At 42.1% G+C, this 27,284-nt stretch overlaps 1 protein-coding gene across 10 annotated transcripts in view; it reads right to left on the bottom strand.

Moving 5' to 3' along the window:
* Positions 1-1,019: 1,019 nt before the first annotated feature.
* Positions 1,020-27,284, bottom strand: part of LOC124136158 (single-stranded DNA-binding protein 3-like) — a 112,984-nt gene continuing 86,719 nt past the window's right edge. For 3 of the 10 annotated variants that reach the window (XM_046501981.2, XM_046501987.2, XM_046501982.2), the window contains 9 exons: positions 19,363-19,433; positions 18,588-18,685; positions 17,703-17,766; positions 16,232-16,267; positions 14,159-14,210; positions 12,518-12,618; positions 11,938-12,004; positions 11,337-11,470; positions 5,026-10,674 (listed from right to left, as the gene is read on the bottom strand). In XM_046501981.2, the coding sequence (XP_046357937.1) occupies positions 10,570-10,674; positions 11,337-11,470; positions 11,938-12,004; positions 12,518-12,618; positions 14,159-14,210; positions 16,232-16,267; positions 17,703-17,766; positions 18,588-18,685; positions 19,363-19,433 (728 nt within the window). In that variant the 3' untranslated portion in view covers positions 5,026-10,569. Of the gene's footprint in view, positions 3,476-5,025; positions 10,675-11,336; positions 11,471-11,937; positions 12,005-12,517; positions 12,619-14,158; positions 14,211-16,231; positions 16,268-17,702; positions 17,767-18,587; positions 18,686-19,362; positions 19,434-27,284 lie in introns of those variants that run through there. The other 7 variants (XM_046501986.2, XM_046501988.2, XM_046501989.2 and 4 more) reach the window with 7 other exon arrangements.

Here is a 27,284-nt window from a genome sequence, read left to right as displayed (position 1 = left end):
GTAGCCTCAACAATATTATCTATGCATTTAATCACAATAATGCAAGTACTCTCACTGCAGTGAAACTAACTACATTCACTACTATATTTTAGCACACGGGTGCATTAAATAGTTCATAATTATACTTTATTTTAGCGCATATAGGTGTTGTGCTAATCGTTTATACATTAGTGTATAATAAGCCATACTGTACAGAGGTCGTCTTACTATTTTTTTTATATTTCACTCTACATTAGAGACTATTAAAATATTTTCCCCTGCTGTAAAAAATATTGAGCACAGTTGAAACACACTACTGGTTATGACAATCAATTGCATTACCAAGTATTGAGGTGTTTCCAGGTGACAATGCTTGTCCTAAGAGGCGACTAACGGGATCGGGTGGTCAGGCTCGCCGACTTGATTGATGCATGTCATCGATCCCAATTGCGTGTATCGATGCTCATGATATCAATCACTGTATTGTCTGGTTCAGACTATTTACAGACCGCCGTCATATAGTGAGTGAGTGAGTTTGGTTTTACGCCGCTTTTAGCAATATTCCAGCAATATCACGGCGGGGGGACACCAGAAATGGGCTTCACACATTGTACCCATGTCGGGAATCGAACCCGGGTCTTCGGCGTGACGAGCGAACGCTTTAACCACTAGGCTACCCGAGCCGTCATATAGCTGGAATATTGCTCAATGCTGCGTTAAACAACAAACAAACAAACGAGGTGTTTCGGAAGGGTGTCTATTGAAGAGAGCACACCAGATATTGGCCTTACCCATTGTGCCTACATAGTTAAACCACCTGGAACGTTTGCATGACGAGTGAAGCTTTAAACAGTAACTAGTCAACCCTTGTATTGGCAGTGTTTAAATGTGTGGGAGAGCATAACTCAATACATACACTATCTAGTTCTCAACAATTCTGTTGCCTCGTTTTACTCTGCTTTCATTTCCATATCATTTACAATTTAGAGGACCAATAATATTTTTATTATACAAGTATGAAAACATTACAATAAACAAGATGCACTTAAAATCATTTATTCATAAAAAGGTTGATGTCAATGATTGAAGCTGCGAAATATCCAAGTGCTGATGCTTTCATAAATTGCAGACAGTAATCTGTTAAAAACAATTTAATTTTTCAACAAATAATAATTTTACATTTACATAAGTGAACATATACAGAGGTCCTGTGTGGGAGGGTAGGGAATACCCTTTCAGGAAATCTCAACTAATTGTGGAAATAAGTTGTTAAATGCTACTGTCAGAGACTTCCAAAGTCATCCAATCATGTTAATAATAATCCCAAGACATACATCTCAAAAGAAGTTAAGGATCACCCAATTCTTTCATATTACAAGTCAATCCATCATGCCATAAAAATATGAAAGAATCATGAGGTCCTTAACTTCTTTTGCGTGGTATGTATAGGGTTGTATGAAATATTAGGAGGCTTTCAAGTGCTGTTGCATGTGGGGAAAAACTAGACATTGACCTATTTCTGTTCACTGACCTGATGGCCAATTGGTATTGAAAAGAACAAAACTTGAATTAAGAAAAATCGAAAATTGTATCTGAGAATTGTTGTCACTGAAATGAAAACTACTTGTACCTAGGCACAAACAATAATATATCGTGTGCTCATGATATGGATAGTGATATTGTGTTTTCAGTTGAAAAAACCCCAAGTGGGTTAATGTTTGATTGTCAGACATAAAATCACACCGACCAGGTCAGGTTAAGCTAAAAATGTAAATTTTATTTATTTTTCTTATACCATCTGCATGGATTGTAAAGATACTTGATGAATGCTTTGGTATAACACAAAGTGATAAATCAGTATGGGAGCAGAGATTGCCCATTTCTGAAAGTCCAGTATTGAGACCTGTATTTCTGGGATCATCCATGTGACCTGTCAGTTTCATACTGGTAATCCTTTCCATGGATTTGTTAAAGTCATGCAAAGGATGCTGTTGGATAAGAGCCCTCCTGTCTGGCCCACTGCATCAGTCAAATTGTTAAGTTACAGAAAATTTGGTATTGATGGTATGAATGAGTAGAATCGAACCCACCCCTTCGGGATGACAAGCCAACAATTGAACCAGTTGGCTACCCACTGTCCCATGATAGTGTGAAAATCATCACACATGTTCAAATGATTGACAACTAGCTTCTTTTTTCTTACAGTTTCAACTTGTACATTTTCATGTTCAAGTACACAAGAATGACAAAACTGTGTGAAAAAGGCAGATTTTTGTTCCTTCTGGAGAAAATCTGAGCATGAGCAAGTCCATGGCCCCAAAATTTTATTACCACACGTTTTCATTGTCTTTATCTACATGGAAGAAAACCATGGACTAAAGATTTTCTCACGTTTTGAAAAAAAAAGCTTCCTGAAAACCTCTTAAACCACACATTTTAGATTAAAATTTACATTTAGTGTTGTTAGTACAAAACATGCATGTGATGAAATGAACAATGTCTAGCTCTCATTCATATGAACATATTGAACAACTTCTTTAACAATTTCTACTAATTTCTTCAAATCTATAGATCCTGTGGGCCAAAGGGTCCTCATCACGCCTTGTCCTTTGACAAAGAGACAACAGTGACATGGAACGTTGGTTCAGAGGAGATTAAACCTGCTTAGAGTATGTGAAGAGAGGTGAAATGGAGTTGAAGGTCACGTTCCAAGAATATTGCACTTATACAGCGACAAGCATGTGTGAGTGTGGCTGCTTGTACTGGTCTGGACTAATAACAGTTTTATAGCGCTAGCCTAGAGATACCATGCTGCAGTTTAACATGGACACCCCACTCAAACACAGTATACGACGCCCAGCCAGTCCTTGTTTTATTCCCTTAATGCTGAGTGAGGATATGCTTGAAGAATTCAATTTTCTCCGAAAACATCTTTGAGAATAATAATAATGAGCTACCTCCACAATAATTCATTGTTCAGCATTTTCAAGATAAACTAACCATGGAATTTGACAAAGATCTTACTGATCATATTCTCAATTTCATTCATGTTCTACAGAAAATTATAAATCCCTTAAATCGGAGAGGGCTGGTTGCTTTGAAAGGATGTATTGCATTGTCAGATGCATCTGAAGTACTTTGTATGTATATGTTGTTGAACACTGCAGAAACTTCAATCACCACCTGATCATGGAAACCAGTCTTCTCTGCATGTCTCGAGAGAGGAAGAGAATCGGTATGCCTTTATGCCTCTAATAGCAATATTCCAGCCATAAAACAGCAGTGGACACCAAGAATGGACATCATGTACTGTAGTCATGAAGGGAATTCAACCCTGGTCTTGGTCATGACGAGCCAACACTGGGCTACAGCAGCACTCCTTGAAGAGCCTTGAGATTAAGGGTTCATCCTTGGAGGCGACAATTTTGGAGACTCAGTTCCAGGTTCTATAACATTAATGGTGTATTTTCCGGTTCAGCCTTGCATTAGAATCAATCTGTTGGCAGAAAATTAATCTTTCATTAAGTTATAGTTCATCCATACTTCCTTGGTGAAGCACTAGCTACATCCTAGGGGCAACACTAAAACAACTACAGCATTTTAACAATGAAGTTCATCAAATGACAGGCCCCGATTCAACAAAACTATTTCAGCACTAAGATGGTCGTAACTTCCATACTTATAACATACACCACTTACGACAATCGTAGCGCTAAGATCTCCTTGTGGAGTGGGGCCAAGGTCATCTGGGAGACAAGTTCAAATGACGAACAATGGCCTCCCGTAAAGCTAGTCTTACAGGAAGACAAGATTGTTTGTTTGTTTGTTGTTTAACGCCACACTTAGCAATATTCCAGCTATATGACGGCAGTCTGTAAATAATCGAGTAAGGACCAGATAATCTAGTGATTGACAGCATGAGCATCTATCAACGCAATTGGGATACGATGATATGCATCAACCAAGTCAGCCAGCCTGACCACCCGATCCCGTAAATCGCCTCTTATAGCAAGCATAGTTCCTTTTACAGCAATAATGGGTTGCTGAAGACCTATTCTAACCCGGGTCTTCACGGGTCAGGAAGACAAGACATCCAATAATTTGTAATGGCCTATCTCACAACAATCTGTATGTCCCAACATGTTGGAAAGAAGAGCAATATAATAATGTTATTTATTCAACACATACTTTTATTGTAAACATGTGACAATGTGAATGTAGGTATCTGTCAATGGGTAGTATATCACAGTGCAACCTTGTTCATCTAGCAGTCCTGAACCTTGTAGTAGGGTATTACAGTACTTTCGACATACCACGACCTTCAAGGGTAATAGCTACTCTTTTTAAACAATAATTAGACTTTAGATTAATGTATCTTCAATTCATCAGAAGCTTACACCCCAAGCTCCTTGGAATGAATGTCAAGAAGTATGGATTAAGTTTCAGAAACAGATTCAACCTTCAAAGGATTTGTCAAAATGTTGTCTTTTGATTTGGGCAAATAAACAAAATAGCTTGCCTTACTATGTACGCCAATTGTACCTTTCTACCAATTTTGAGAAATGGACTAACAATATTAACAAGGTTTCCATGGTGATGGTTACAGCATGTGTACAATGACAAGAAAACCAACTGGGGTTCCTGCTACCTAACACTACAGTAAATGGGGCATTTTGGCGAGAAGTGAGTGAATCAACTGGTTTTACACCATGTCCAGCAAAACTGCAGCTACATCAGGCAAGCAAGCCAGTGGTTGACAGAGTAGGCAGTGACCTATGCCAACCAGAAACTTGGTCTAGACACTGTTCCAGTCATTTTGGCACTAGACCATCCTCCTCTACTTTCACATGGCCATACAAGAGTAGGTCAAGGTCACAATGGACTTGGTTTGGTCTTCCAAGGTCACCGACTAAAGTATGGTCCATACTCAGCAGCCTTTGTGGCCGTGTGATCCCCCTTTCAGTCATCTTATGACAACGGTGGGAAATCTCCAGAGTCCTGATGGGTTCTAGTTATCATAGAAGGACAAGAGAACAGACACATGGATTCGTGGGGGATCCAACAGTTTGACATATTTTATTAGAGCCCTCTGATGAGTGAGTCTACAAGATGCTGCACAAGACACACATTGGAAATGTCTCAAACTAAAGATGACAAATCTAGGTCGCTACACAACGGAGAAGGACACAATAACTTAGAAGATGAGGAGACCATCTCCACACATGAAATGAATAGAATATAAAATGACTGAGATATATTACAATATTGCCATAAATTTTGATTGTTACACTGTTGGGCCGCTTTAACGCCTGCTGTACAGCTGGTTGTAACCACCCTCCCAACCAAATAAAATATGGAGCAGCATATGATACATAGCCGACTTTTAACAACTGTCTTTAGATCCACACGGCTGTACAACATTACGCTGGGAAATAAACCTGTCGCATTTAATAACGCTGCTATTATACAAAGCAAGGCGATACACCCCATCAGCCATTACGCTGTAAGACAATTGGGTTGAGCCACACCTCTAGACACGACTTGCCTTTGGTTAATTTACAAATGGAGATGAGATGATTGAGTGACAAGGGCAGACAACTCCCACCACTCACACCTTGTCGGTTGCATCATTGAGTGTGTTTCTTTACAAGGTTTTTTTGTGGCAAGAGCACTAACCAGACCTTCTAGTGATAGTGTGAGGTAGATGAACATCAGCAAGTCAAAGATATCCACGAAAGATCTCAAAGGCTGGTCAGTCTTTCTGGGATTTGAAAAGTCTTTCTTGTATCTATAAATATCCTGATATTGTTGGCAAGCAAGGCAAACTGAGCAAAGACAACATAGGTCCTACTTCTCATAGTGTTCTGAAACACAACATAGGTCCTACTTCTCACAGTGTTCTCAAATGCAGATCTGAAGCTTGAATACTTACAATTCTTACTTCGATGTTTGTAAATGTCAATTTTAACAGGAGTCTGCACTTCAGAACAATACGAGGACTAATTTCCTTGAGAGTAACTTCCCTCCTTTCCAGTGACACGACCAGAAAGATGGCCTCGCCTTATAATGGGAACAACTATACAACCAGATGTTTGTTTGCATGAAAACATGAGTAACAATGTATACAATGACTGATCATGAGCGAGGACATCTCCCTGGGCCCTGCCACACTATCCCTGTTACCTAGCACTAGTCTCAATCAAGATGATCATCTGACGATTCCGAAAAAACTCTACAACTGTAAGTTCAGGTGAGCTATGCTACGAATTAATATCGAAGTGAGCTATTTGGCCAATTGGTAATCCATACTACGTATATTGAATGAGTATGAAAAATACATATTTATTCTCTTCAATATCATGCGATGTCTATGAATTTGAAATGTAGTAAGCACTTAATGATATGGACAACAACAGCATAGGTAATATATGCCAAAATATGTGAAGAAGATTATGGTCCGAAGTATTCTAGATGGTTGGGTTATGGAATAAGTATTCAATACTGACTTGAACACATATGATATGCCATGTTGGAATTGAGAGTGCCTTTGAGCCACATTATCAAACATCAGGTTGAGATGAAATATTTACAAAGGTAGGTAGGTCATTGTAGTGAGTGGGTGATTCATGAGGATGATGTCATAAAATACATGTTACGGTTCTCTTCGGGCACATTGATATGATATGGAATCTCAGGGCCATATGGAGGGGGGGGGACTGGACCAGCCTCTGAGCCCTGGTGATGCCTGACAGCGCAATGACGAGGAGGTGTTTACAATAACTAGGGCTATCCATTTGTACCACATCTACTGTCTCAATACACCAGCCGGCGAGAGCATGCGTACGTACGTACAAGTTACGCATACTCCCATTACGATGTATGGCGGCGGCATATTGTGAGCAATCAACAGGCTACAACTACGTGAACGTAACAAACTGTCACATCACATATCGTACAGTATTGCAAAAAAGAGGCATTCAAATTTGGTTTTTACCATATACATGGCAAAATGCTTGCAAGTTATTTAACAACTGTACTCCACCAACATGAAGATAAATAAATATAATTACAGGTAACTTTACACGATCAGATCATTCTTCAATGTACACGATGGATACGACGGCACTGGCGTCGACATCGCCGGGCAGTAATGACCTCCCCACCACCCGACCCACCCCACCCCTACCATCAGACCACCTTATGCCCACCCCATTCACAAGGAACCATCTACATCAATATATATATGCAGGACTGGTCGCCTAGCTGTGGGGTAGTAGATTTCAGTGGGGAAGTAGAATTAACAATGAATTGTCTTGATGTGGTTTTGCCCCCAGCAAAACAAGTGGTTTGTGAATGAGATCCCATTCCCTCACATTGTGGAACCCCCACCCACGACAGTAGCAGAATCAGATCTTCACACAAAGTTTACAATTTCAAATCACTCCCCAATTAAATGCCAAAAGAAAGTCCCCACAAATTCTATCACAAATTTAACTTATCATATGCATATTTGATATAAGAAATTGACAAGACAGTTATTCTCTGGGTATATCCCAGTCCACCAAGGGGAGTAACTCTGCTCTCCTTCCTGGGGAATGCTGGGAAGGCGACAGCTATCACCATCTTCCGACTGTTCTGTATCATCATGTCTTCTAACCAATCGGAATCCCAGTTTGAATCGAGAAGCAGGTCTCAGTGACACTCATCTTGGTCACCTAGCAACCGACTATGGAGAAGTGACTACGGATACACATTGTCACAAGGTTGGATTGCCTCTTAAATTATCTTTCCTTTCCCCTTTCTGAATGTTTGTCCCTATCTCCACCCTTACCAGCTTTCATTCGGCTTGCTAAAAGCACGCGAGGCTGTCCTGAAAAACAACCGAAAGTGCAATTTGTCCATTACAAGTAAAGAGAAGAGGTATTTGCGCTCATTTAAAACATTTGCACTAAACGCTCCATTAGAAGCCAAATACACGTTACAAACAAAACTTAAAGCAAAAGTGTTAAAAGTTCCACTACAACGTTGCAAAGAAATTTCCTGAAAACATTAAATGACAGACGGCTCGTATTCGTTTCAAGAGATTTTCTTAGATGTGGAGCGAACATTAAGTGATTAAAAAGTTTGCGTCAAACAAACTACAACAAGTTTACTACATGTTAATAATGAGAACTAAAAGAAAGGAAACAATCCAAACACTGCTACTGCCACACCGTACTAACATACTTCCATTGCAATGAAACTCGTTATTTACGGAAGATGTCAGAATAAAACGTTTTCGAAGATTGATGGAGTACAGTGTTAAGTCTACCAAATATCTTTTATGATATGGTCAAGATAAAGTTATGTACATGACAGTCTATATCAAAATATGGACATGTTTCAGTATTTTTATCATTTTGATCAAGAGCAGGTTTTTTTGACAAATTTGTGAAAAAATATATGTTCCTACGACAATATTAGTGTGAGCACTGGCAGTATAGAAACTGATAAGGTACTAGGTGACTAGCGTTGTCGCAGGCGGAGCACACAAACACTACAGCTGTCTCATGCTCGCCAAACATAGAGTGAAAAACTCAAATTCTGCTTATGGCGTACTGCCCAAGACAGCTACACAGCTGGAGGAAAACAATACAGAACTAGAGATTTATAAAATGCTGCTATGAGTACTTGTGGGCAAGGACTACAAACAAAACAATATAACCCTGCAGAGCTCCCTCCACAGATTCACATACATTACTCATGGGCTGCGTCCACGCTGTGATACCTACTTCCTAGAGGCGGATTATGGATTTGCATGAGGATATCGATCGCACAAACACATAAATAAAAACACTCACATCAACATTAGAAACAGAGGGACAGAAAGTGCCCCGGGAAGAAGCTGGAACACGGGGCAGCCCAGTATCAAAATATACAAAAAGCCACATTATCCGACTACATCAGAAACGACCATGTGCAGTCAGAGTATAACAAGATGCCAGCTGAAACCTATCGGACATCTGTAAGTTGGTGGCAGACAGACAGAGAGGGTTGTCAGCTCACCGAGTGACAGATGTCGGCCGGGATCAGCTCGCAGATATAAATATATAACAAGTCAGATATTCTGCACTCCTCGCTCGATCACTCATTCACCCCTGCTTCCACGGTGGAGTACATGTGCACCAGAGAAAAAACAAGCTTGTGGAGCACTGAACTCGGAAATAATCTTGAAGCCAAATGCTACATGTTATCTCGACTGTCAACATCTACAGATCTGGCGAATATATGTTGGAGGGCCCACACTTGGCTTGCACGGCTGATGAAGACAGTAGAGTTTCCTCACCAATTGGTCCCAAAAATAATGGTTTTGAGATTGCAACCAAAGAGATTCATCACAATCATCATTAAGGAGATTACATAGCACTCGGGGCAGAGAGATAGGCTGTAAGCGTTTCGGAAGGACACCAGTGACAAAGTAGAAGGGATTAAACAGAGCTAAGTTATGGTGTATATAGTTATGCTACACGCAATCCTTGTGCCTCTGTAGCCCCAATGATACTGCTTCAACCATGACTTCTTGTCAAACACTACATTAACCGCAGATAACATCTCCCGCACAGCAGCATCTTGTGATCTGCATACTGAGGTTGCTGCTCACTCTAGCCCTTGTGACTTTTGCATAATAACAGGATGATCTTGCTATGTACAAAAACGCTCGGTATTTTGGCAATTTATCAGAAGACAATGCTAGCAACATGGGAAGACAACTCCAATAATATATGAATATATGTGTACATATAGAACATAGAAATACATAAATGTGTGTCGCACATGACTCAATGATGATGCCCCGCCCCGCCCCCTCCCTGGTTTAGTAGTTTAGTGGGGCACAGTGGCACAAGGGTTGCAATGCTAAGGCAGCAAGTCTACAGAGTTGGAAATTCAGTATTGTCAACAGCGTGGCTGCAGCTCGGCTGCCGGGTCGGACGGACGGACGGACGGTCGTATGGTTGCCTGAGACAGGTGAGGACCCTCATTTAATAACAGGTCAGTTTGACGGAGACAAGACATGCAATTGAGGGCAGGACACAGTACAGTACTGTTAATGTTAAGTGGAAGCAAAGATGAGCTACTTTACTACTACTGGCCAGCTGTATTGGCTTGAAGACTATTTCTTCATCATCAAACAATCCTGATGTCTCAATGTTCAAGCCTGGCTGTTCAATATGACCTGGATGAGGGAGACATGGCAGAGCAGACCACGTCTACAAGCAACACAATGTCAAGAAAACTTGAGTAGTCTTGCAGATTAGGGACAACTGAAGAAACTAGTTGACTAGTCTACAACAGAAATGAAACTGAACTCTTCGGAGGCTGGAGTCGGCTGCTGGAGCTTTTCCTAGAGATTATGAACATGCGTGTCTAGAGAGCAGAGAAAGCCGGGAGCCAGGGCTAATGTACGCAAATAAAGAAGGTCAAGGTCGTCAAGTTCCCTAATCCTGCAGTCATAGTGAACATCCAGGCCATTCTATCACTGGCACTACCACCTGTAGAAGACTTCAATCGCGTCCAATGTACTAACATATAAATAATAGAATAATTTAGGTTTTATTGCATGAAATATTCTGGTTGGTCGGCGTCTTTTTCAAAGCGTTTTGCCTCCTCCTGCATAGATTCTTTAATCTTTAGGATAGCGGCAGATTCGTTTTGCTCCTGAAAAATCGTAAACATCAAAACATTGAGATAGGCGACGTACTAGGGCACATGCTGTAATGATTGTTAATGATGTATGATAGGGCTTACGATGAGGCAGCTCCCCGAGTGGGCAGCGATGAGTCACATGCGATGATAGGCCTGGTCACTCATACTGATCACCGGCCAATGAGCAGGTCAGACAGAGCAAGTAGTGACAGTCAGCGCCATCTGGAGGCAGCCAGTCAGCTGGTCTGTTGGCAGGCAGGTGGCAAGGGAGCGACTGTTGGCTTACCACTGAGACAGTCTTGTTACCAAATTCCATCATCAAGATTGTTTGAGAGGGGAGCAATACTGAGTATGAACAGATCAATCAATCAACAGGCAGATGCTCTAATTAGAAATGAAAAGAAACAAAAAAGAAAGTTTTTAAAGAAAGCACCAGGCGATCAGAAGAAACATGCAATGCCCCAACACCGTGTCTGAGAGAGAGAGTGAGAAAAGTAGCTGCTCTAGCCAGAAGCGAGGGAGTAACTCTGGCCAGCTCAGGTTGGCATACAGGCAGCAAGGCGGATGGACGAACGGACGGACGGACCCCGGTGCCAGCTCTCAGAATAGGGGAGCGAAGGAGCGAGCGAGCCAGGACATACATATACACGTGCTCACAATGACAGCTGACTTACATTGTCTTGGTACCCAGCCAGACCATATCCCCCAATGTCTGCTGCGCTAACAGGTGGCATATCATCTCTTGGTGTTCCTGGGCCGTTGGCAGGTGAGTTCTTCATACCATCCATATCCCCTGGAACAGACATACCTACAAAATAACATGCAATGTGACCATTCAGATGGAGGCAGTTCACAGTCACATCATTATACATCATACTGAATCACATAAAGCGGAGGCTGAAAAAAAGAGAAGAAACATGATTCTGAGGACATGAAATTGAAAACTGGTGAATGCAGGTTGCATCTGGAACAAAGTATGCAAGTTTCCAAGGTGTTATTTCTATTATTATTTGTACTAAAGCCAAAATAAACTGCTGAAAAACAGAAGCAGGAGTGAAGCCACAGATCCCAGACTGAATAGCCTGGCAAGAAATCATGTATTTCCATCTGCAGAAACATGCGACTACTAGCGCCTTACCTGACGTAACCTGGTGCTGTCACACCACACTGCTAACATAGGGGGACAAAGGGGTTAGACAAAGAAATGGCAACAATATTTAGGCGAGATCATAATAATGTACTGTCCCTGTTAGGCCCTAGGATCTGGTGACTTACCATTCATTACTGGAGGCATTTCCCCTGGTCCCATCGGTCCCATAGACCCATCAGGTCCCATTGGAAACTGAAACACGAATACAACACAGGAGTAAAACATAAAGTGAGTGAGCGGGGGACACAAAAAATGAGTATAACACATCGACCCCTGTGGGGAATTAAACCCGGGCCTGCGGTGTGACAAGCATATACTTTTAACCACTAGGCTACCCCACCACCCAAAAGCTAACATGGCCACAAATTGTTTCTAGAAAGACAGACCTGTTTATCTGTATTTTTGTATCATATCTTCATCTTGTCAAGTAAGACATAAAGAATCCTCTTATCGCGTATTCACCAGTCACCTCATTCAAAGGTGTAGTTAGGAACAGATCTTGTTTAGAAAGGTGTGAATTATCTCCCCTTAACCAGACTGAACGTGACCACTAACAAAACTATATTCTCAAACACCCATCTAATGTAACATCCAGCAGTACTCGAAATGTTATACCATCATATACCTCTATGTAGGATTTATAGCCTATATATAGCTTGGTAGTAAAGTGTGTATCCCCTCCGGGATCCCGGTCGCGCTACTCACCCCTGGCATCCCCGGCATGCCGCCCGGACCACCTGGTTTCATCATACTGTACATTCCGTCTGAGTTACCTGCTTCTGGCGCTGAAAGCATATGTGGGAGGTCTTTATATAAGACATTGCAATCAGCATGCAATGCCTCACATATAATCTGTTCTTCATACACATTCAAAACGACAAACACAACATGTCTACAAAATCACTGAACCCAAAAATTAGGAATCATGAATATTTGGGGGATTATATATTTTTAGTGAAGACTGAGCAAACAATTTCATAAAAGTTTCTCCAAAAATATTCATGATCCCTAACGTTTTGGGTTCAGGATATAATATACTACTCAAAACAAGTTATATAACATCCACAATTTGAAAGCTGTTGCAATACCCACCAGCCATGGTAGATTATCTATAGTCATATGATGAAAAAAACTGGGTGTTCTTTAACTTTTTTTGTAAATAAGAATATATACAAATGTAACTGTCTCATCTTAATGATGTAGCTACTCGAGATATGTAGGACTTGTTTCTGACTAATCAGCAAAATAAATAAATTGACTAAATCTTAGGGAAATTATTTCTTTAAACTTCCAAATGTTAATTTCCCAAAAGGACAGATATAGCTGTGTCAAAGTTGTCAAAGTGAAGCAAGGAAACAAATATCTGAGATTGGAAATCAGAAAAATAGCCTGTGACTTCAGCCACTCGTCCGAAGACCGCGAAAAGGTCTTTTGGTTTTGTGAGCCTAGGTACTAAAAGTCCATACGTAACAGTAAGATCTACTGAAAAAGATGTCAAGGTTGAGGGCAGTAGGCTGGAAATAGGTTTAACAGAGTTGCAACTGACTGGATATAGGTGCAAGTGTGACTGCTGAGAGAGAGAGAGAGTTGCTACTGACTGCGGAGAGAGAGTTGCTACTGACTGCTGAGAGAGAGAGTTGCTACTGACTGCTGTGTGAGAGAGAGTTGCTACTGACTGCTGAGAGAGAGAGAGTTGCTACTGACTGCTGTGTGAGAGAGAGTTGCTACTGACTGCTGAGAGAGAGAGTTGCTACTGACTGCTGTGTGAGAGAGAGTTGCTACTGACTGCTGTGTGAGAGAGAGTTGCTACTGACTGCTGTGTGAGAGAGAGTTGCTACTGACTGCTGTGTGAGAGAGAGTTGCTACTGACTGCTGTGTGAGAGAGAGTTGCTACTGACTACTGAGAGAGAGAGAGAGAGTTGCTACTGACTACTGAGAGAGAGAGTTGCTACTGACTGCTGAGAGAGAGAGTTGCTACTGACTGCTGTGTGAGAGAGAGTTGCTACTAACTGCTGTGTGAGAGAGAGTTGCTACTGACTGCTGTGTGAGAGAGAGTTGCTACTGACTGCTGTGTGAGAGAGAGTTGCTACTGACTGCTGTGTGAGAGAGAGTTGCTACTGACTGCTGTGTGAGAGAGAGTTGCTACTGACTGCTGTGTGAGAGAGAGTTGCTACTGACTGCTGTGTGAGAGAGAGTTGCTACTGACTGCTGTGAGAGAGAGAGTTGCTACTGACTGCTGTGTGAGAGAGAGTTGCTACTGACTGCTGTGTGAGAGAGAGTTGCTACTGACTGCTGTGTGAGAGAGAGAGTGGCTACTGACTACTGAGAGAGAGAGTTGCTACTCACCTTGTGGACTGGGCATGATGGGTGTACCTGGGGGACCTGTTACTGGGGGACCCTGGAAACACAAACACACATACAGACACACAGAATACCAGGAACATCTGGCAGAGCAAGATCACCTGCTGACAACCTGTCATAGTCTCACATTAATGTTGGGTGTTTGTGGTCTGAACTGTTATTCCACTTTACAGTTTACCACTATTTATGTCAGACACTGTTCCACCATGTTACAGTTTACCCACTATTAATGTCGGACACAGTCCCACCATGTTACAGTTTACCCACTATTAACGTCAGACACTGTCCCACCATGTTACAGTTTACCCACTATTAATGTCGGACACAGTCCCACCATGTTACAGTTTACCCACTATTAATGTCGGACACAGTCCCACCATGTTACAGTTTACCCACTATTAATGTCGGACACAGTCCCACCATGTTACAGTTTACCCACTATTAATGTCGGACACAGTCCCACCATGTTACAGTTTACCCACTATTAATGTCAGACACTGTCCCACCATGTTACAGTTTACCCACTATTAATGTAAGACACAGTCCCACCATGTTACAGTTTACCCACTATTAATGTCGGACACTGTCCCACCATGTTACAGTTTACCCACTTTTAATGTCAGACACTGTCCCACCATGTTACAGTTTACCCACTTTTAATGTCAGACACTGTCCCACCATGTTACAGTTTACCACTAATAATGTCAGACACTGTTCCACCATGTTACAGTTTACCCACTATTAATGTAAGACCCACTATTAATGTAAGACACAGTCCAACCATGTTACAGTTTACCACTATTAATGTCGGACACTGTTCCACCATCTTAGAGCTTACCCATTTTTAATGTCCTACACTTTCACACCAAGTCAGTTTACCCACTTTTAATGTCCTACACTGTCACACCATGTCAGTTTACCCATTTTTAATGCCTGACACTGTCACATCATGTTACAGCTTACCCACTTATAACTCACTAATAATCTGCCATAAACCTGGCGCTTAAATATCACAGATGCAACTTTCATCCTGCTTGTTACCAGTTCTTGAGTTAAAGTCCCATTTAAAAACCAGTAATCTAACTTACAATATGACTATTAACAAAATACTATTCAAGCAATACATCCATGGAGGAAATCTTTTCAAGTCGTTTGAAGTTTCAACGCATGTGATGTATCAGTGATGACAGGGGCAGAGGCCCGTGAGCTATCTTCCTACCGCCACTGAATCTTTGCTTGAGAACACATCTTATCTTCCACATCTCATTTCAAGTCAAATTCTTCACAAAAACATTTGTCATCTCCTTTCTCCGAATGTTAAACAAACATATCTTTTGTTTACAAAAAATGATGTGTAGGATTGAGCTTGGAGCAGGAAATTAATGCCAAGAAGTCCCACAAAAACTGGGACATGTTCTCTCCATGGAAGATTGATAGTAGGGTAACCCAATAGGTGTATGATGACATAACCCTGGAATGCAGGTAGAAAAAGGTAAGCTCTTAAAAACATGCTCCTAGAAAACATTTCAGCACAAATAACTGGTCTTAAAAGTATTGCAATGACTAATGGAATTACATCTTAGGGTATTTTTAGTTAACTCTATTCCTGAAATAACCTGTTTAACATCCTCTGGAATGCTCAAATGATGTCAAAATCTTTGTGAGATATATTCTTTCGGGCATGGTCTTGGTCAAATTGGTATTTAGGACTCCATAAAATCAATCATTGTGAAACGTTTAACAGATGACTAGGTTCATGAATGCCTACTTCCATTATCTTATCTCAAAAGCAATTCACAAATTCATAATCAAATCCTCTGTCAAACAGACTAGAGTTAGTACAGGATGCGACGGTAGACGATGTTGCTGCTGTAGAGGGAGGATGGGGAGGCAGGTTGTAAATACACTCATGAAAACACTGATGTAGGCACACAGTACAAGAAAATCCTCTCTACACACTGCTGTGGCAACAGTCAAGATGGCTTCACTTTCCAATTTTGTTGTTTATGGATCAATACAATTTAATTTGAGTTGACACTTTCTGGAATCTATACTTACATTATAACTTCCTGGAGATGCTGACGAGTAGTTTAACTGAAAACAGTAACATTGTATCATTATCAGGCACATTAGGTAAACACACTGGGGCATATGTTGTCATAGCTACATTCAGCTTTTGCAGCTATTTCACAGGGGGTGGCTCCAGATATGGACTTTACACACTGTACCCATGTAGGGAATCAAACCTGAGTCAGTGCAAGGAGCAATTATTTCAACCACAGTGCTACCACACCACATGGTGTGGACCACAAACAAGTGGATGATAGCATGAGTAACTAGGGCAAGATGACGCACAAGAGTTGGCCTTCTCAGACATTGTGGCCATCCAATCCTTTACCGGTGACATTTATGTCAAGCAGTTTGTCACTGAGACATGTCCTGCCCTGGAATCCCATATGAGAAAACATACTCAAACGAAGTTAAGGACAACCGATATATTTTTTATGTGACTATAGCTAATGTGTTAGGGCTGGTGTATACTGCAACACACAGCCTCCAACTGCGGGTGTTTTTAACTTGTTTTGTATACAGTTGAACTTCGTTGTGTCAAACTCATGGGGACCTGGAAAAAAGTCTGAGTTATCCGGGGTTCGAGACAACCAACAAAGTGAGTTTTTTAAAACCAAACATATGTTATGAGAGCTTATTACCAGGTCAGGACACAACAATAGATTTCAGGGCACGTAAAGTTCAGTGCTCAGGCTACTGGTGGTAAAGGGGTGGCAACTCAGGCATATCATAAATTCTCACTGTCCCCATCTGGATTGATGTCATTGTAAGTCGCATCTTGAATAAAAGATTCACTAACATAACCTACTCTGTTTTACTCATTTCTCAGTTTTTACGTGTCATCGGCAGTCACGTGAGAACACTCCAGTAACTTGCTGCCATTGTGTACACCGAAATCAGCTTGGACCATTGATGTAAGGTATGCTTGCTTATTAGGCTTGATTGGATGTCGGCATGTTGTCAGAAAGCTCCCTGCCTTTGACGTAATTGCATTAATCACAGTGAGGTCAGTTGATTGTGTGAGAAACGAGTTGAAAGTTTGGAGAGTGTGGGTGTGGGCTGTTATTTTCTATTATTAACGGTTAGAGTCATCATCATGGGAATTTTATGCTTAATTTGGATACTTGAGACTCTGAAATGAGTTTGAGACAACCGAGAATTCAACAAATCCAGTTCAACAGCTCCAAGAATAAATGATGATATATTCATATATACATTGGAAGTATTTCGCAGGGACCGAAAGGCGAGTTTGAGACAATCAGAATTCAAAACATCCAAGTTTGACACAAATGAGGTATGACTGTATATAGACAGATGATACCACAAGTAAAAAATTAATTTGTTCACAGGGACATGAAAAGACATTTCACTGTTAGAAAAACAAGAGGTACTGAGCCTAGTTTCAGAACATCTGTCAGGTGTGAGGTTGTGTCGTCACCCACGATGAGGTTGTACTTACTGATGATGATGTAGGTGGCCACGGTCTGTTCCCCTGTCCCCCTGGTCCACCGGGACCCCCTGGCCTGAAACAACATGTTCGTACATTAGCCATGGAATCGGGACCCCCTGGCCTGAAACAACATGTTCGTACATTAGCCATGGAATCGGGACCACCTGGCCTGAAACAACATGTTCGTACATTAGCCATGTCGGGATACCCTGGCCTGAAACAACATGTTCATACATTAGCCATGGAATCGGGACCCCCTGGCCTGAAACAACATGTTCGTACATTAGCTATGGAATCGGGACCCCCTGGCCTGAAACAACATGTTCGTACATTAGCCATGGAATCGGGATCCCCTGGCCTGAAACAACATGTTCGTACATTAGCCATGGAATCGGGACCCCCTGGCCTGAAACAACATGTTCATACATTAGCCATGGAATCATCTCATGCCCGCTACTGGAACACTGAATAAAAACGTCATAATTTACTTTTCTTAATGTCTCAAATTAGTCCAGGTTTTTAAGTGAGTGAATTGGGATTTGTACCACACCTAACATTATTCAAAGTATAATGACCTGCCAGGTTTTCTTGAGAGAAGCCCTAAGGAAGCTATAACTTACACCACCATTTGCGCCACATTACTGAATTTCAATTACATAAGGCTACTTCCGCTTAATGTGGCTGGACAGCTTAGACTGATGCAGGTCATGGACATGTCACCTTATTGACCAACAGAGCCAAGATCAAAATTGGGCAGAATCTAGTATTTCAAACCCTTGATCTGCAAATCCTGTGCCGGCCAAATGGATGCACTCTGCTGAAGAAGCTACAGTGCTGAAGGCCACTGGCCCCTATGGAGAAGGTAAGAACTGTGAGAAGGGCACAACTACTCACATCGACATTGGTGGCATTCCTGCAGGGCCTCCTGGCCCCATACTTGAGTTAGGCGGTGGACCCCTCATGCCACCATAACTTGGTAATGAGTCGTAAACCTGCAACAAAAAACACATTTCTGTTACCAAACTTTACTATTCATTCACCATTACTAAAAAAACATTCAATGTAAGATCTGTGCCTTGTCATACATATCCATCTCACTGTACCCATCAAATACCAGTTTTAGTTAGTGGACAGACACTGGGGACATGTGCTGCTCCTTTCCTTAACCATATCCGCCATCAACAATTGAGGGTCCGGCATAGAAAAATTCTTCAGCAACCCATGCTTGCCGTAAAAAGAGACTATGCTTGTCGCAAGAGGCGACTAACCGGATCGGGTGGTCAGGCTCGCTGACTTGATAGATGATTGATCAGACACTTTTTCCACTAAGACCACACTCTCTTATAACGCGAGTGAGTGAGTGAGTGAGTGAGTGAGTGAGTGAGTGAGTGAGTGAGTGAGTGAGTGAGTGAGTGAGTGAGTGAGTGAGTGGGTGGGTGGGTGGGTGGGTGGGTGGGTGGGTGGGTGGGTGAGTGATCGATCGAGTGAATATGGTTTTACGCCACTTTCAGCAATATTCCAGCAATATCATGGTGGGGGACACCAGAAATGGGCTTCACACATTGTACCGATGTCAGGAGTCGAACCCGTGTCATCGGCGTGACAAGCGAACACTTTAACCATTTGGCTACCCGACCGCCCCTTCTTGTAACATGAAGATGTAACTTACTGGGTTCATTGGACCGGGCATCCTGCCCCCTGGGTGACTCATCCTCTGCATTGGGCCCATGCCCGGGTGTCCTGCAATACAAACATAGAGTTATCTCCCTTGAAACATCCCAAGCAGGTTCACAGAGTTAATGTCTTTTCCACCTTTTGTCACAAGGCCAAAATCAAAATAATTACATTCCATGGTGTGTATTTAATCCAATTACATGACAGACAAATAACAAGTAACATCTTCACGATCAGCTGTCCTAAAGGAAACTGACTTGACATGGTTGTGTATGGGGTAAAAAGCATTGCCCAATCTCATCAACATTCATTCTTCACACCTGTGCAACATTATACATTAACTAGTGGTAATTGGAAATCCTAAGCTATAAAATGATTAATTTCAAGAAATCATTATCATGAGTCATGTTAATGTGCAAGTTGCTATTTTTTTATTTTTTTAATCCAACAGCTGGATAGTGTTCTAAAATAGCAGCCAATTTTACCCATCTGCAGGCCTTTAACTACAGCTGCAAGAGTCAATAAGCAGAAACAGTTGGTCTATTAGCATGTATGCTCTAAAACACAACTGTTTTCACATAACAGTGCTGAGGACGGAGCCCACCAAATCTCAATAAACTAAAATAGGTAGACAGAGCAATGGCATGAGTGGAGTCGATGGCAGCCTGGTAACGAACACTGTCTGAACCATCATCTCCACATCACACTCACCATGAAATTGCTCTTGCTACATAGTGCTTTCTAATCTTCAGGGATAAACGCAACAGTTCACCTTTCTTTTCTGTTTGCATTCCGTCAGATGGAAGGAAGAACTCCCTACAATGCAGCCAGTCCATTAAGAGGCAAACAAGCCGAAAATGACATGTCGAAATCCTATTAAAACCTGAAGACTTCCTTAATGATGGGCTAAGGCTGGCAACATGTGACCACCATTTGTATAAGAGCCATCTCAGTGGAAATATACAGACACCAGCATTGATCTGACTTTCATCTGTACACATCAGCTCCATAAAATATTCTTCAGGGAAAAATTAATAAAAAAAACCCATCCTTGAATCAGATCCTCAACAACCGTGGGGTCCGTCGCCGGATACATGAGACAGTGATCTGCCATGTTTATTGAAGGACCCGTCTGGGTGATTGCCATCCTCTAATCTACAACAAACCAATTACCTTCCATGTTGACATTTGAGCATAAATGTCTACTTCCCGGGCTACAGTAGAATCTGTGGAGGACAGGTGGGGTTAGCCGACATCAAACAATTCAACATCTCTGAGCTGCAAGGTGTAACCTGTTGCACATACACTCAGCTGGCATTCTGAGGCTCATGTATCGCCCTCACCCTACCTGCTTCATACACTGCAATCATTACTAAGGCCATGTCCGGATCCTCATGAAGCACTTCCACCATGTGTAGACAGGCTTATGGTGGGTGCATCAACAAAGCTGGAGTCACCCAGTAAACTGCTGGCACTATGGTATGCCTCCATTAGAGGTAACTAGAGGGCAGTCAGTAATCATGGGTAATCTATGTGCAGGATTACCCTAACTTGGCCTGCACCCAGTTGCATCACTGCTCTAATTCTCACCCAGGCTGAGTTCACAGAGCAGCATGCAGATGAGGACATGTGGGCCTGTGATGAGCACCTGTGTGTCATGCCAGCCAGAGGATATGTTGAGGTGCACCCACAGGAACACGCACGCACACACGACACTATGGCTGTGATGGCCATGTATCAGCTAAATGGCTCACAGCCAAAGCTTGGTCCTTTGTCATCTTTTGAAGTCAGGAATTCCCAAAAAATATTCAAAGAAAAGTAAAAGCATGTGATAAAGTTTGGGGAGGGGTTGGACAAAATGACAATTTTTAGTGACTTGCTGTTAATGGACACAGGTGTCACCTTGTCAACTTGGTTCTCCAGGGCTGTATCAAAATGGTCAGCAAAGTGTGAATCTGCCAGACAGGGAGGTCAGGGTCAGCTGTGGTAGGCCAGTAAGATTTTTAGACAAGAGGGAAGCAACCATACTGTGAGTGTCACAGTGTTACAAGGGGCTGATTGTGTATCATGGTATTGTACAGGTGGCTGGGAGTGCCAGTGTCGTACAGCAGGCTGGGAGAGCCACAGTGTCCTACAGCAGGCTGGGAGTGCCACAGTGTCCTACAGCAGGCTGGGAGTGCCACAGCGTCGTACAGCAGGCTGGGAGTGCCACAGCGTCGTACAGCAGGCTGGGAGTGCCACAGCGCCGTACAGCAGGCTGGGAGTGCCACAGCGTCGTACAGCAGGCTGGGAGTGCCACAGTGTTATACAGCAGGCTGGGAGTGCCACAGTGTTGTACAGCAGGCTGGGAGTGCCACAGCATCGTACAGCAGGCTGGGAGTGCCACAGTGTTATACAGCAGACCGGTAGTGCCACAGTGTTGTACAGGAGTGCTGCAGCATTGCACAGAAATGAATGACTACCACTGGGTCGTTCTGGGAGAGGTCAGGAGGGAAGACCACATCCTACCTGCCTCCTGGGACAATTAAACAAATAACCAATTCCTCTTGTCTACGGTGACCATCGATAACTGACCAAGTACTGGTTGACAGATCAGGGGAGGAAGACATGACCTTACCCTGGTCTCTCCCCAGCTTACAGAGACTAGAGCAGGTGAGAATACACTTGTCTAATTAGACACTGAGGCTCTGGATACACATGGTCATGGAAGTGTCCGTTAGGCGACATTAGCCAGCTGCTGGTGTCTGCTCCGGCTGAGCAGACAAGTCGTGTAGTTCACATAGATCTGTTTGTTCAGCCTGTGGCAACACCTAACACACAACAGGCAAGCATATAGCTTGCAAGTACGTTATTTCACGTCAGAATGGATTCACTCTTGAGGTGAGAACGTGAATCAGTATGCCAAATACACATGGAAGTCTTAAGCCTTCCACATAGCGTCGCAGCATGTGAGAAGTGGCAGGAATCTACAAGAACCTTCATGTCCACCTGGTTCCTATTTCTCCATTCTATAGAGGCAGATCTGGGTGGAAGGCTTGTTTAATCTTCACTCCCTGTCCTACAGCAGTTGTCAAGCACATGGTCCCAAGCGTCCAGGTCTGGTGCTGAATCTGCTACCACCATGACCGCAAGTGCCATTACACAAGATTGGAAATCTATGTTCAATTTCCTGCTGTTGCTTCAACTCATGATGTATGGGAGACATGCACACCAATAGAACAGGACTTAACAAAACCACAGGACAAAGTGGCAACAGGCAATTACCAACAAGAAATGGGATGTACGAATAATTTCCTATCTTGAGTGGAAATGGGATTACATTCGGCATTGGTTATGGAACTGAGCTGCATGGACAAGTCGGTCGTGGTGAAAGGTTTGTAAGAAGGCTGTATTCTACTCTTCCAATGTTGGCTCTGTTGCACAAATTGAATGTATATTTAATCATACCCTGCTGTATGAACGAAATGCACATCTAACTCAATGAATTTCATCCATATACTCTCCGAAATCAGTCAACTCAAGACAAACATCAAGAGACCATTTAAATCAGTTAGTTCTATCTGCAATCCACACACGGTTGAAAATACAGCCATATGCCATTTTATCAGAAATAATTCATTAGGGATGCAATGCTTCTGGTTGTGCATCTTTTTCCTTGTGGTGGGAGAATCCAGGGGCTGAACAGTTTTCAGGTTTCCAACAATAATGAACAAAAACATCAATTACTATTAACTGCAATAGGTTTATTACTACAAATTATTTACTAGGCTTTACTTGAGCGAGAGAGTGAGTATGGTTTTATGGCGCTTTTAGCAATATTCCAGAAATATGACAGGGTCACCAGAAATGGGCTTCACACATTTTACCCATCAGAACTGAACCTGGGTCTTCGGTGTGACGAGCAAAAGCTTTAACCACTGGGCTACTCAACCATCCTAGGGGCTGACATGACATATACCATGCAATACATCAGAGTTCAGAAACAAATAATTATTCCTGCACGAGACAACACTTTTCATACAAGGTGAAAAAGCTGCAGTCAGAACCAATAAATCTCAAGTCATGGCATGGAGACCAGTTGTTAATAATTACTCAGTTTCAACTTTCAAATGCAAATTTACTATGAACAATACATTCTGAATTCATTCAGAAGAAAATTGTCTATTCCAGGCATTTCCATCACTTGCAATCTCATTACATTGTCACATGCCTTCCCGGGCATAATTAAATAATATGTTCCCTTCCAATTTGCAAAATAACAATAGTTATTAGCTTAAAAAAATATCATTTTACGTGCAACTTCATGTCACATTGTATCAAGTTACTCAATATTATCAAATGCACTGTGAAAATTGTAATTGCTTTTAACTTGTGAATAATGAGCACTATTACAGAACAGATTAATTCAAGCATGAGGCTGGCGTTTGTCACAACAAGCTATGGGAGTTTTCCCTCGTCACTGGCGCTCCAGCCGTGATATGTCATCGTGAGAGGTAAACCTAGTTTCATTACAGGACACCAAGTAATTGTTGAAAAGCTGAGAGTTATCAATCTGGCAGGCTTCTAATAACACCAGGTACTTGAGGGCCTTCGGGACAGATCGGCAAGGCTCAATTTGTTACCAGAACAGTTATTAAATAGCAGTGTGAGATCATATGGTTTTCATAAAATCACTGTCTAACAATGGACAGCAGGCAGAGCCTGGCTCTTTATGAGAAACAGTCATCCAATGTGAAAATAAGAAAAGATATAGCAGGATTTCAGCATTATTCATATATTGCAAACAGCTTTGATAACAGGGCATCCATTTACACCTAAACAAGTATACAATACTGCCATCTCTCCGACAGGCTAATAAATCAAACATTTAATTGCCTGTGTTTATTCTGCTCTTGGATTGAACCATTTAATCAAATGTAAATTTGTCTTCTATTAAAATGTGGCAGCTGTTTTAAATAAGACATATTGTGTATGATGAATGCCATAATAGTCACTGTTTGTTGCAAGTAAATCTCCAATAAGGCTGCTCCTGCCTTCACAAAAGCTATTCTCCTTGCAACTGTTCTGAAGAAATCCTCTCCAATCATTAATCAATTTTGCAGTGTGTATGCTGCACTCTATGCAAACTGCCAGAGTACTTACTAACACTATACTCTCTGTGACGTGAGCGACATGTTTTTGTTGGAATCCATTGCCTGTACCAGCATTATCAAGACAACAGCAAAACCTTACCTTGGACTGGATACCCCTAGCTCCAGTCATTCATAGTCAAGTGCTAATATTGTGGGCCTACAAGACATTCAGGTCTTCAAACACCAGCAAGCTCGTGTTTAAATATCAATGACTTCGGGCCATTTAATATGATAGCTTTTAGCAGGAGGTTTTCCTTATGATTTCAAAGGCAGTATTTGACAACAACACAATTGTAGAACGTCTGGCATCGGCAATGAGAAATACCCACATAGAGATGTGTGCAAATCTACTACATGTACACTGCACATGGCTGGCAGTGATAGAATCTCTACACCAAACTTCACACTTAGTTCAAAGGACATCTTCACATTCTTAAGAAAGTCTTTACTAACAATTTCTTTGGAGTGTCAGCAAGCATGAAATTGACAGGTCTAATACGAGAGAACTGCATTAATGGGAAGCTGGATGGCTCCTGGACAGGCCGCCAATTGGTTGCTGTGATGTGCAATGCTTTATTGATAAACGTGGGTCGGGCTGAAAGGCCAGGAAATTAACACTGGCGGTGTATTTGTTAGCATTCACATGATGTGTTTTCTCCAGCAGCAGTCAGCTCTGCCGTTCCTTATCACACATGGATGGTGCAGTGTACAACGATGTTTGCCAACCAGCACGGATAGTGAGGTACATGATGTTACTTATCACACTTGGATACTGTGGTACATGATGTTACTGGTCACACATGGATAGTGTGGTTGTGTGATGTTACTGGTGTGGTATGTGATGTTACCTATCATACATGGATAGTGTGGTGTATGTTACTTACCATATATGGATAGTGTGGTATATGATGTTACTTATCACACATGGATAGTGTGGTATATGTTACTTATCACATGGATAGTGTGGTATATGTTACTTATCACACATGGATAGTGTGGTATGTGATGTTACTGATTACAAATGGATAATGTTGCTATGACGGTACACACACAACTCAAGGATTTGATTCAACCTCATTACGACAGGCAAGTTATTACCATTTCTTCAGAATAATCTAATACTTCAAGTCCATCCAACAACCCAAATATTACTGGCGACTGTTTTGTTTCAATATTTGAAACAAGGACAGATGTTGACCTCTGTGGGATCAAAAACATGTCTATAAACATCAAACTTCAACTGAATTCTTCTACATGGCTGCAATGCAATTTGCCTTCAACATTTCATTAGCTGGAACTTCCTTGGTTTATTTGACCCAGTTGAGCAGAGTGTGTGTGATCCTATCCTGGCCCTACTGGATACACATGAGATGAGCAGGCTTCAGTGATCATCTCACTGTAATACATCATTCTCGACACATCCAACCATTACTTCCCTTCCTCAAGATCTTTTCTCCAATCAAACGCACATCTTTTCCCTGTAGACAACTCATTAGTTTTCAAACACACATCAAAAACATCACAGGCCTTCCTAATGGTGTTTAAATTTCTTTGGTGTAAAGAAGTGCAGTTGTGTTACAGTGGTGAGCTGGTAGAGGTAAACGGTGCTGCAAAAGACGGGGGAGCTTGTACATGCGTGCATGCTAGTCGAGTCCGTCTGCTCAAGAAGGAACGAGTCGATTGTGGGATCAAAGTGGATGAGAAACATTGTATGATGGAGTTAATGTTATCAAAGAGATACTCGCTGCCATAATTACTTCAGCTGGTGTCATGTCGCTCAGCATGGACACTACACGAACCAGAAAAACCCTGCCATCGTGATTATGACTGGCACAGTCACCTGTCTCACAGACCGAGGGAGCTTGAAAGAAAGTAATTTCCTGAGCGCATCATTATGCATACACAGTGTATCAGACTTGGCCCGGTGTGGTAATGACCTCAGCTGCTGTGGTCCTCAACTGTCTTCTTCAGAAACACTAATTTAATTTGGTCTGAAATGTGATCAGTGATACTACAAAGGCCTGGAAGGGAGCACAAGATGGATCTGAGAGAACACACAAGGACACCTGACTGTGAACTGAGACGATGCACAAGGACAGTGGGGAAAGGTAGGTGGAGATATGTGTCGAGGAGGAGCGAGGGGTGGCAAGGGACAAGATTGTGTGGGGGTGATAGTGTTGTGTTGGGGAGTTAGGCTGAACAAGCTTGAAGCAGTTAAAGGGGAGTTCTTCCACTGTGATTCAGTGTATAGATTGTAACATGCAGACAACAGCGCCTGATGGGTGAGGGTACCGAGAGGTCTCAGTGGGTCTCTATTGGTGACTGATGCTAAGCTGATAATGCTGTGTGTTGGAGAGTTACACAGAGTGATGCAGTTAAAGGGGGAGTTCTTCCACTGTGATTCAGTGTATAGATATTCTGTGTATTCTGATATAGGTGTGGAATTGAATATGTAGTTCTACAATGGAGCTTCAGTGTCGTGTGGGTGACTGACATTACTGATTTGATGTGACATTTCGCAAAGGTTTCATGAGGTCTGGGTGTCTGACGGAACCAAATAGCCAAGTAAATGACAGAAAATAGTGGACAAGATGGTGACATCCCAGCAAAACATGGACAAGGCCAGTCAGAGAAGCCTCATTTAGGGGCAACACCAATCATATCAGTGCCGATACGTGGACAATGATGTAACCAACATGAATGCTGTTAAAAGGTTTCTAGTGAAAGACTCAATCAAGTCGTGACACATTCATCCACTCCATCAACAGTTATTTAGGACATTCAT

Source organism: Haliotis rufescens, unplaced genomic scaffold, assembly GCF_023055435.1.
Source record: "Haliotis rufescens isolate VD_foot unplaced genomic scaffold, xgHalRufe1.0.p SCAF_2, whole genome shotgun sequence".
Lineage (NCBI taxonomy): Eukaryota > Metazoa > Mollusca > Gastropoda > Lepetellida > Haliotidae > Haliotis > Haliotis rufescens.
This window is presented reverse-complemented; position numbering and strand designations above follow the sequence as displayed.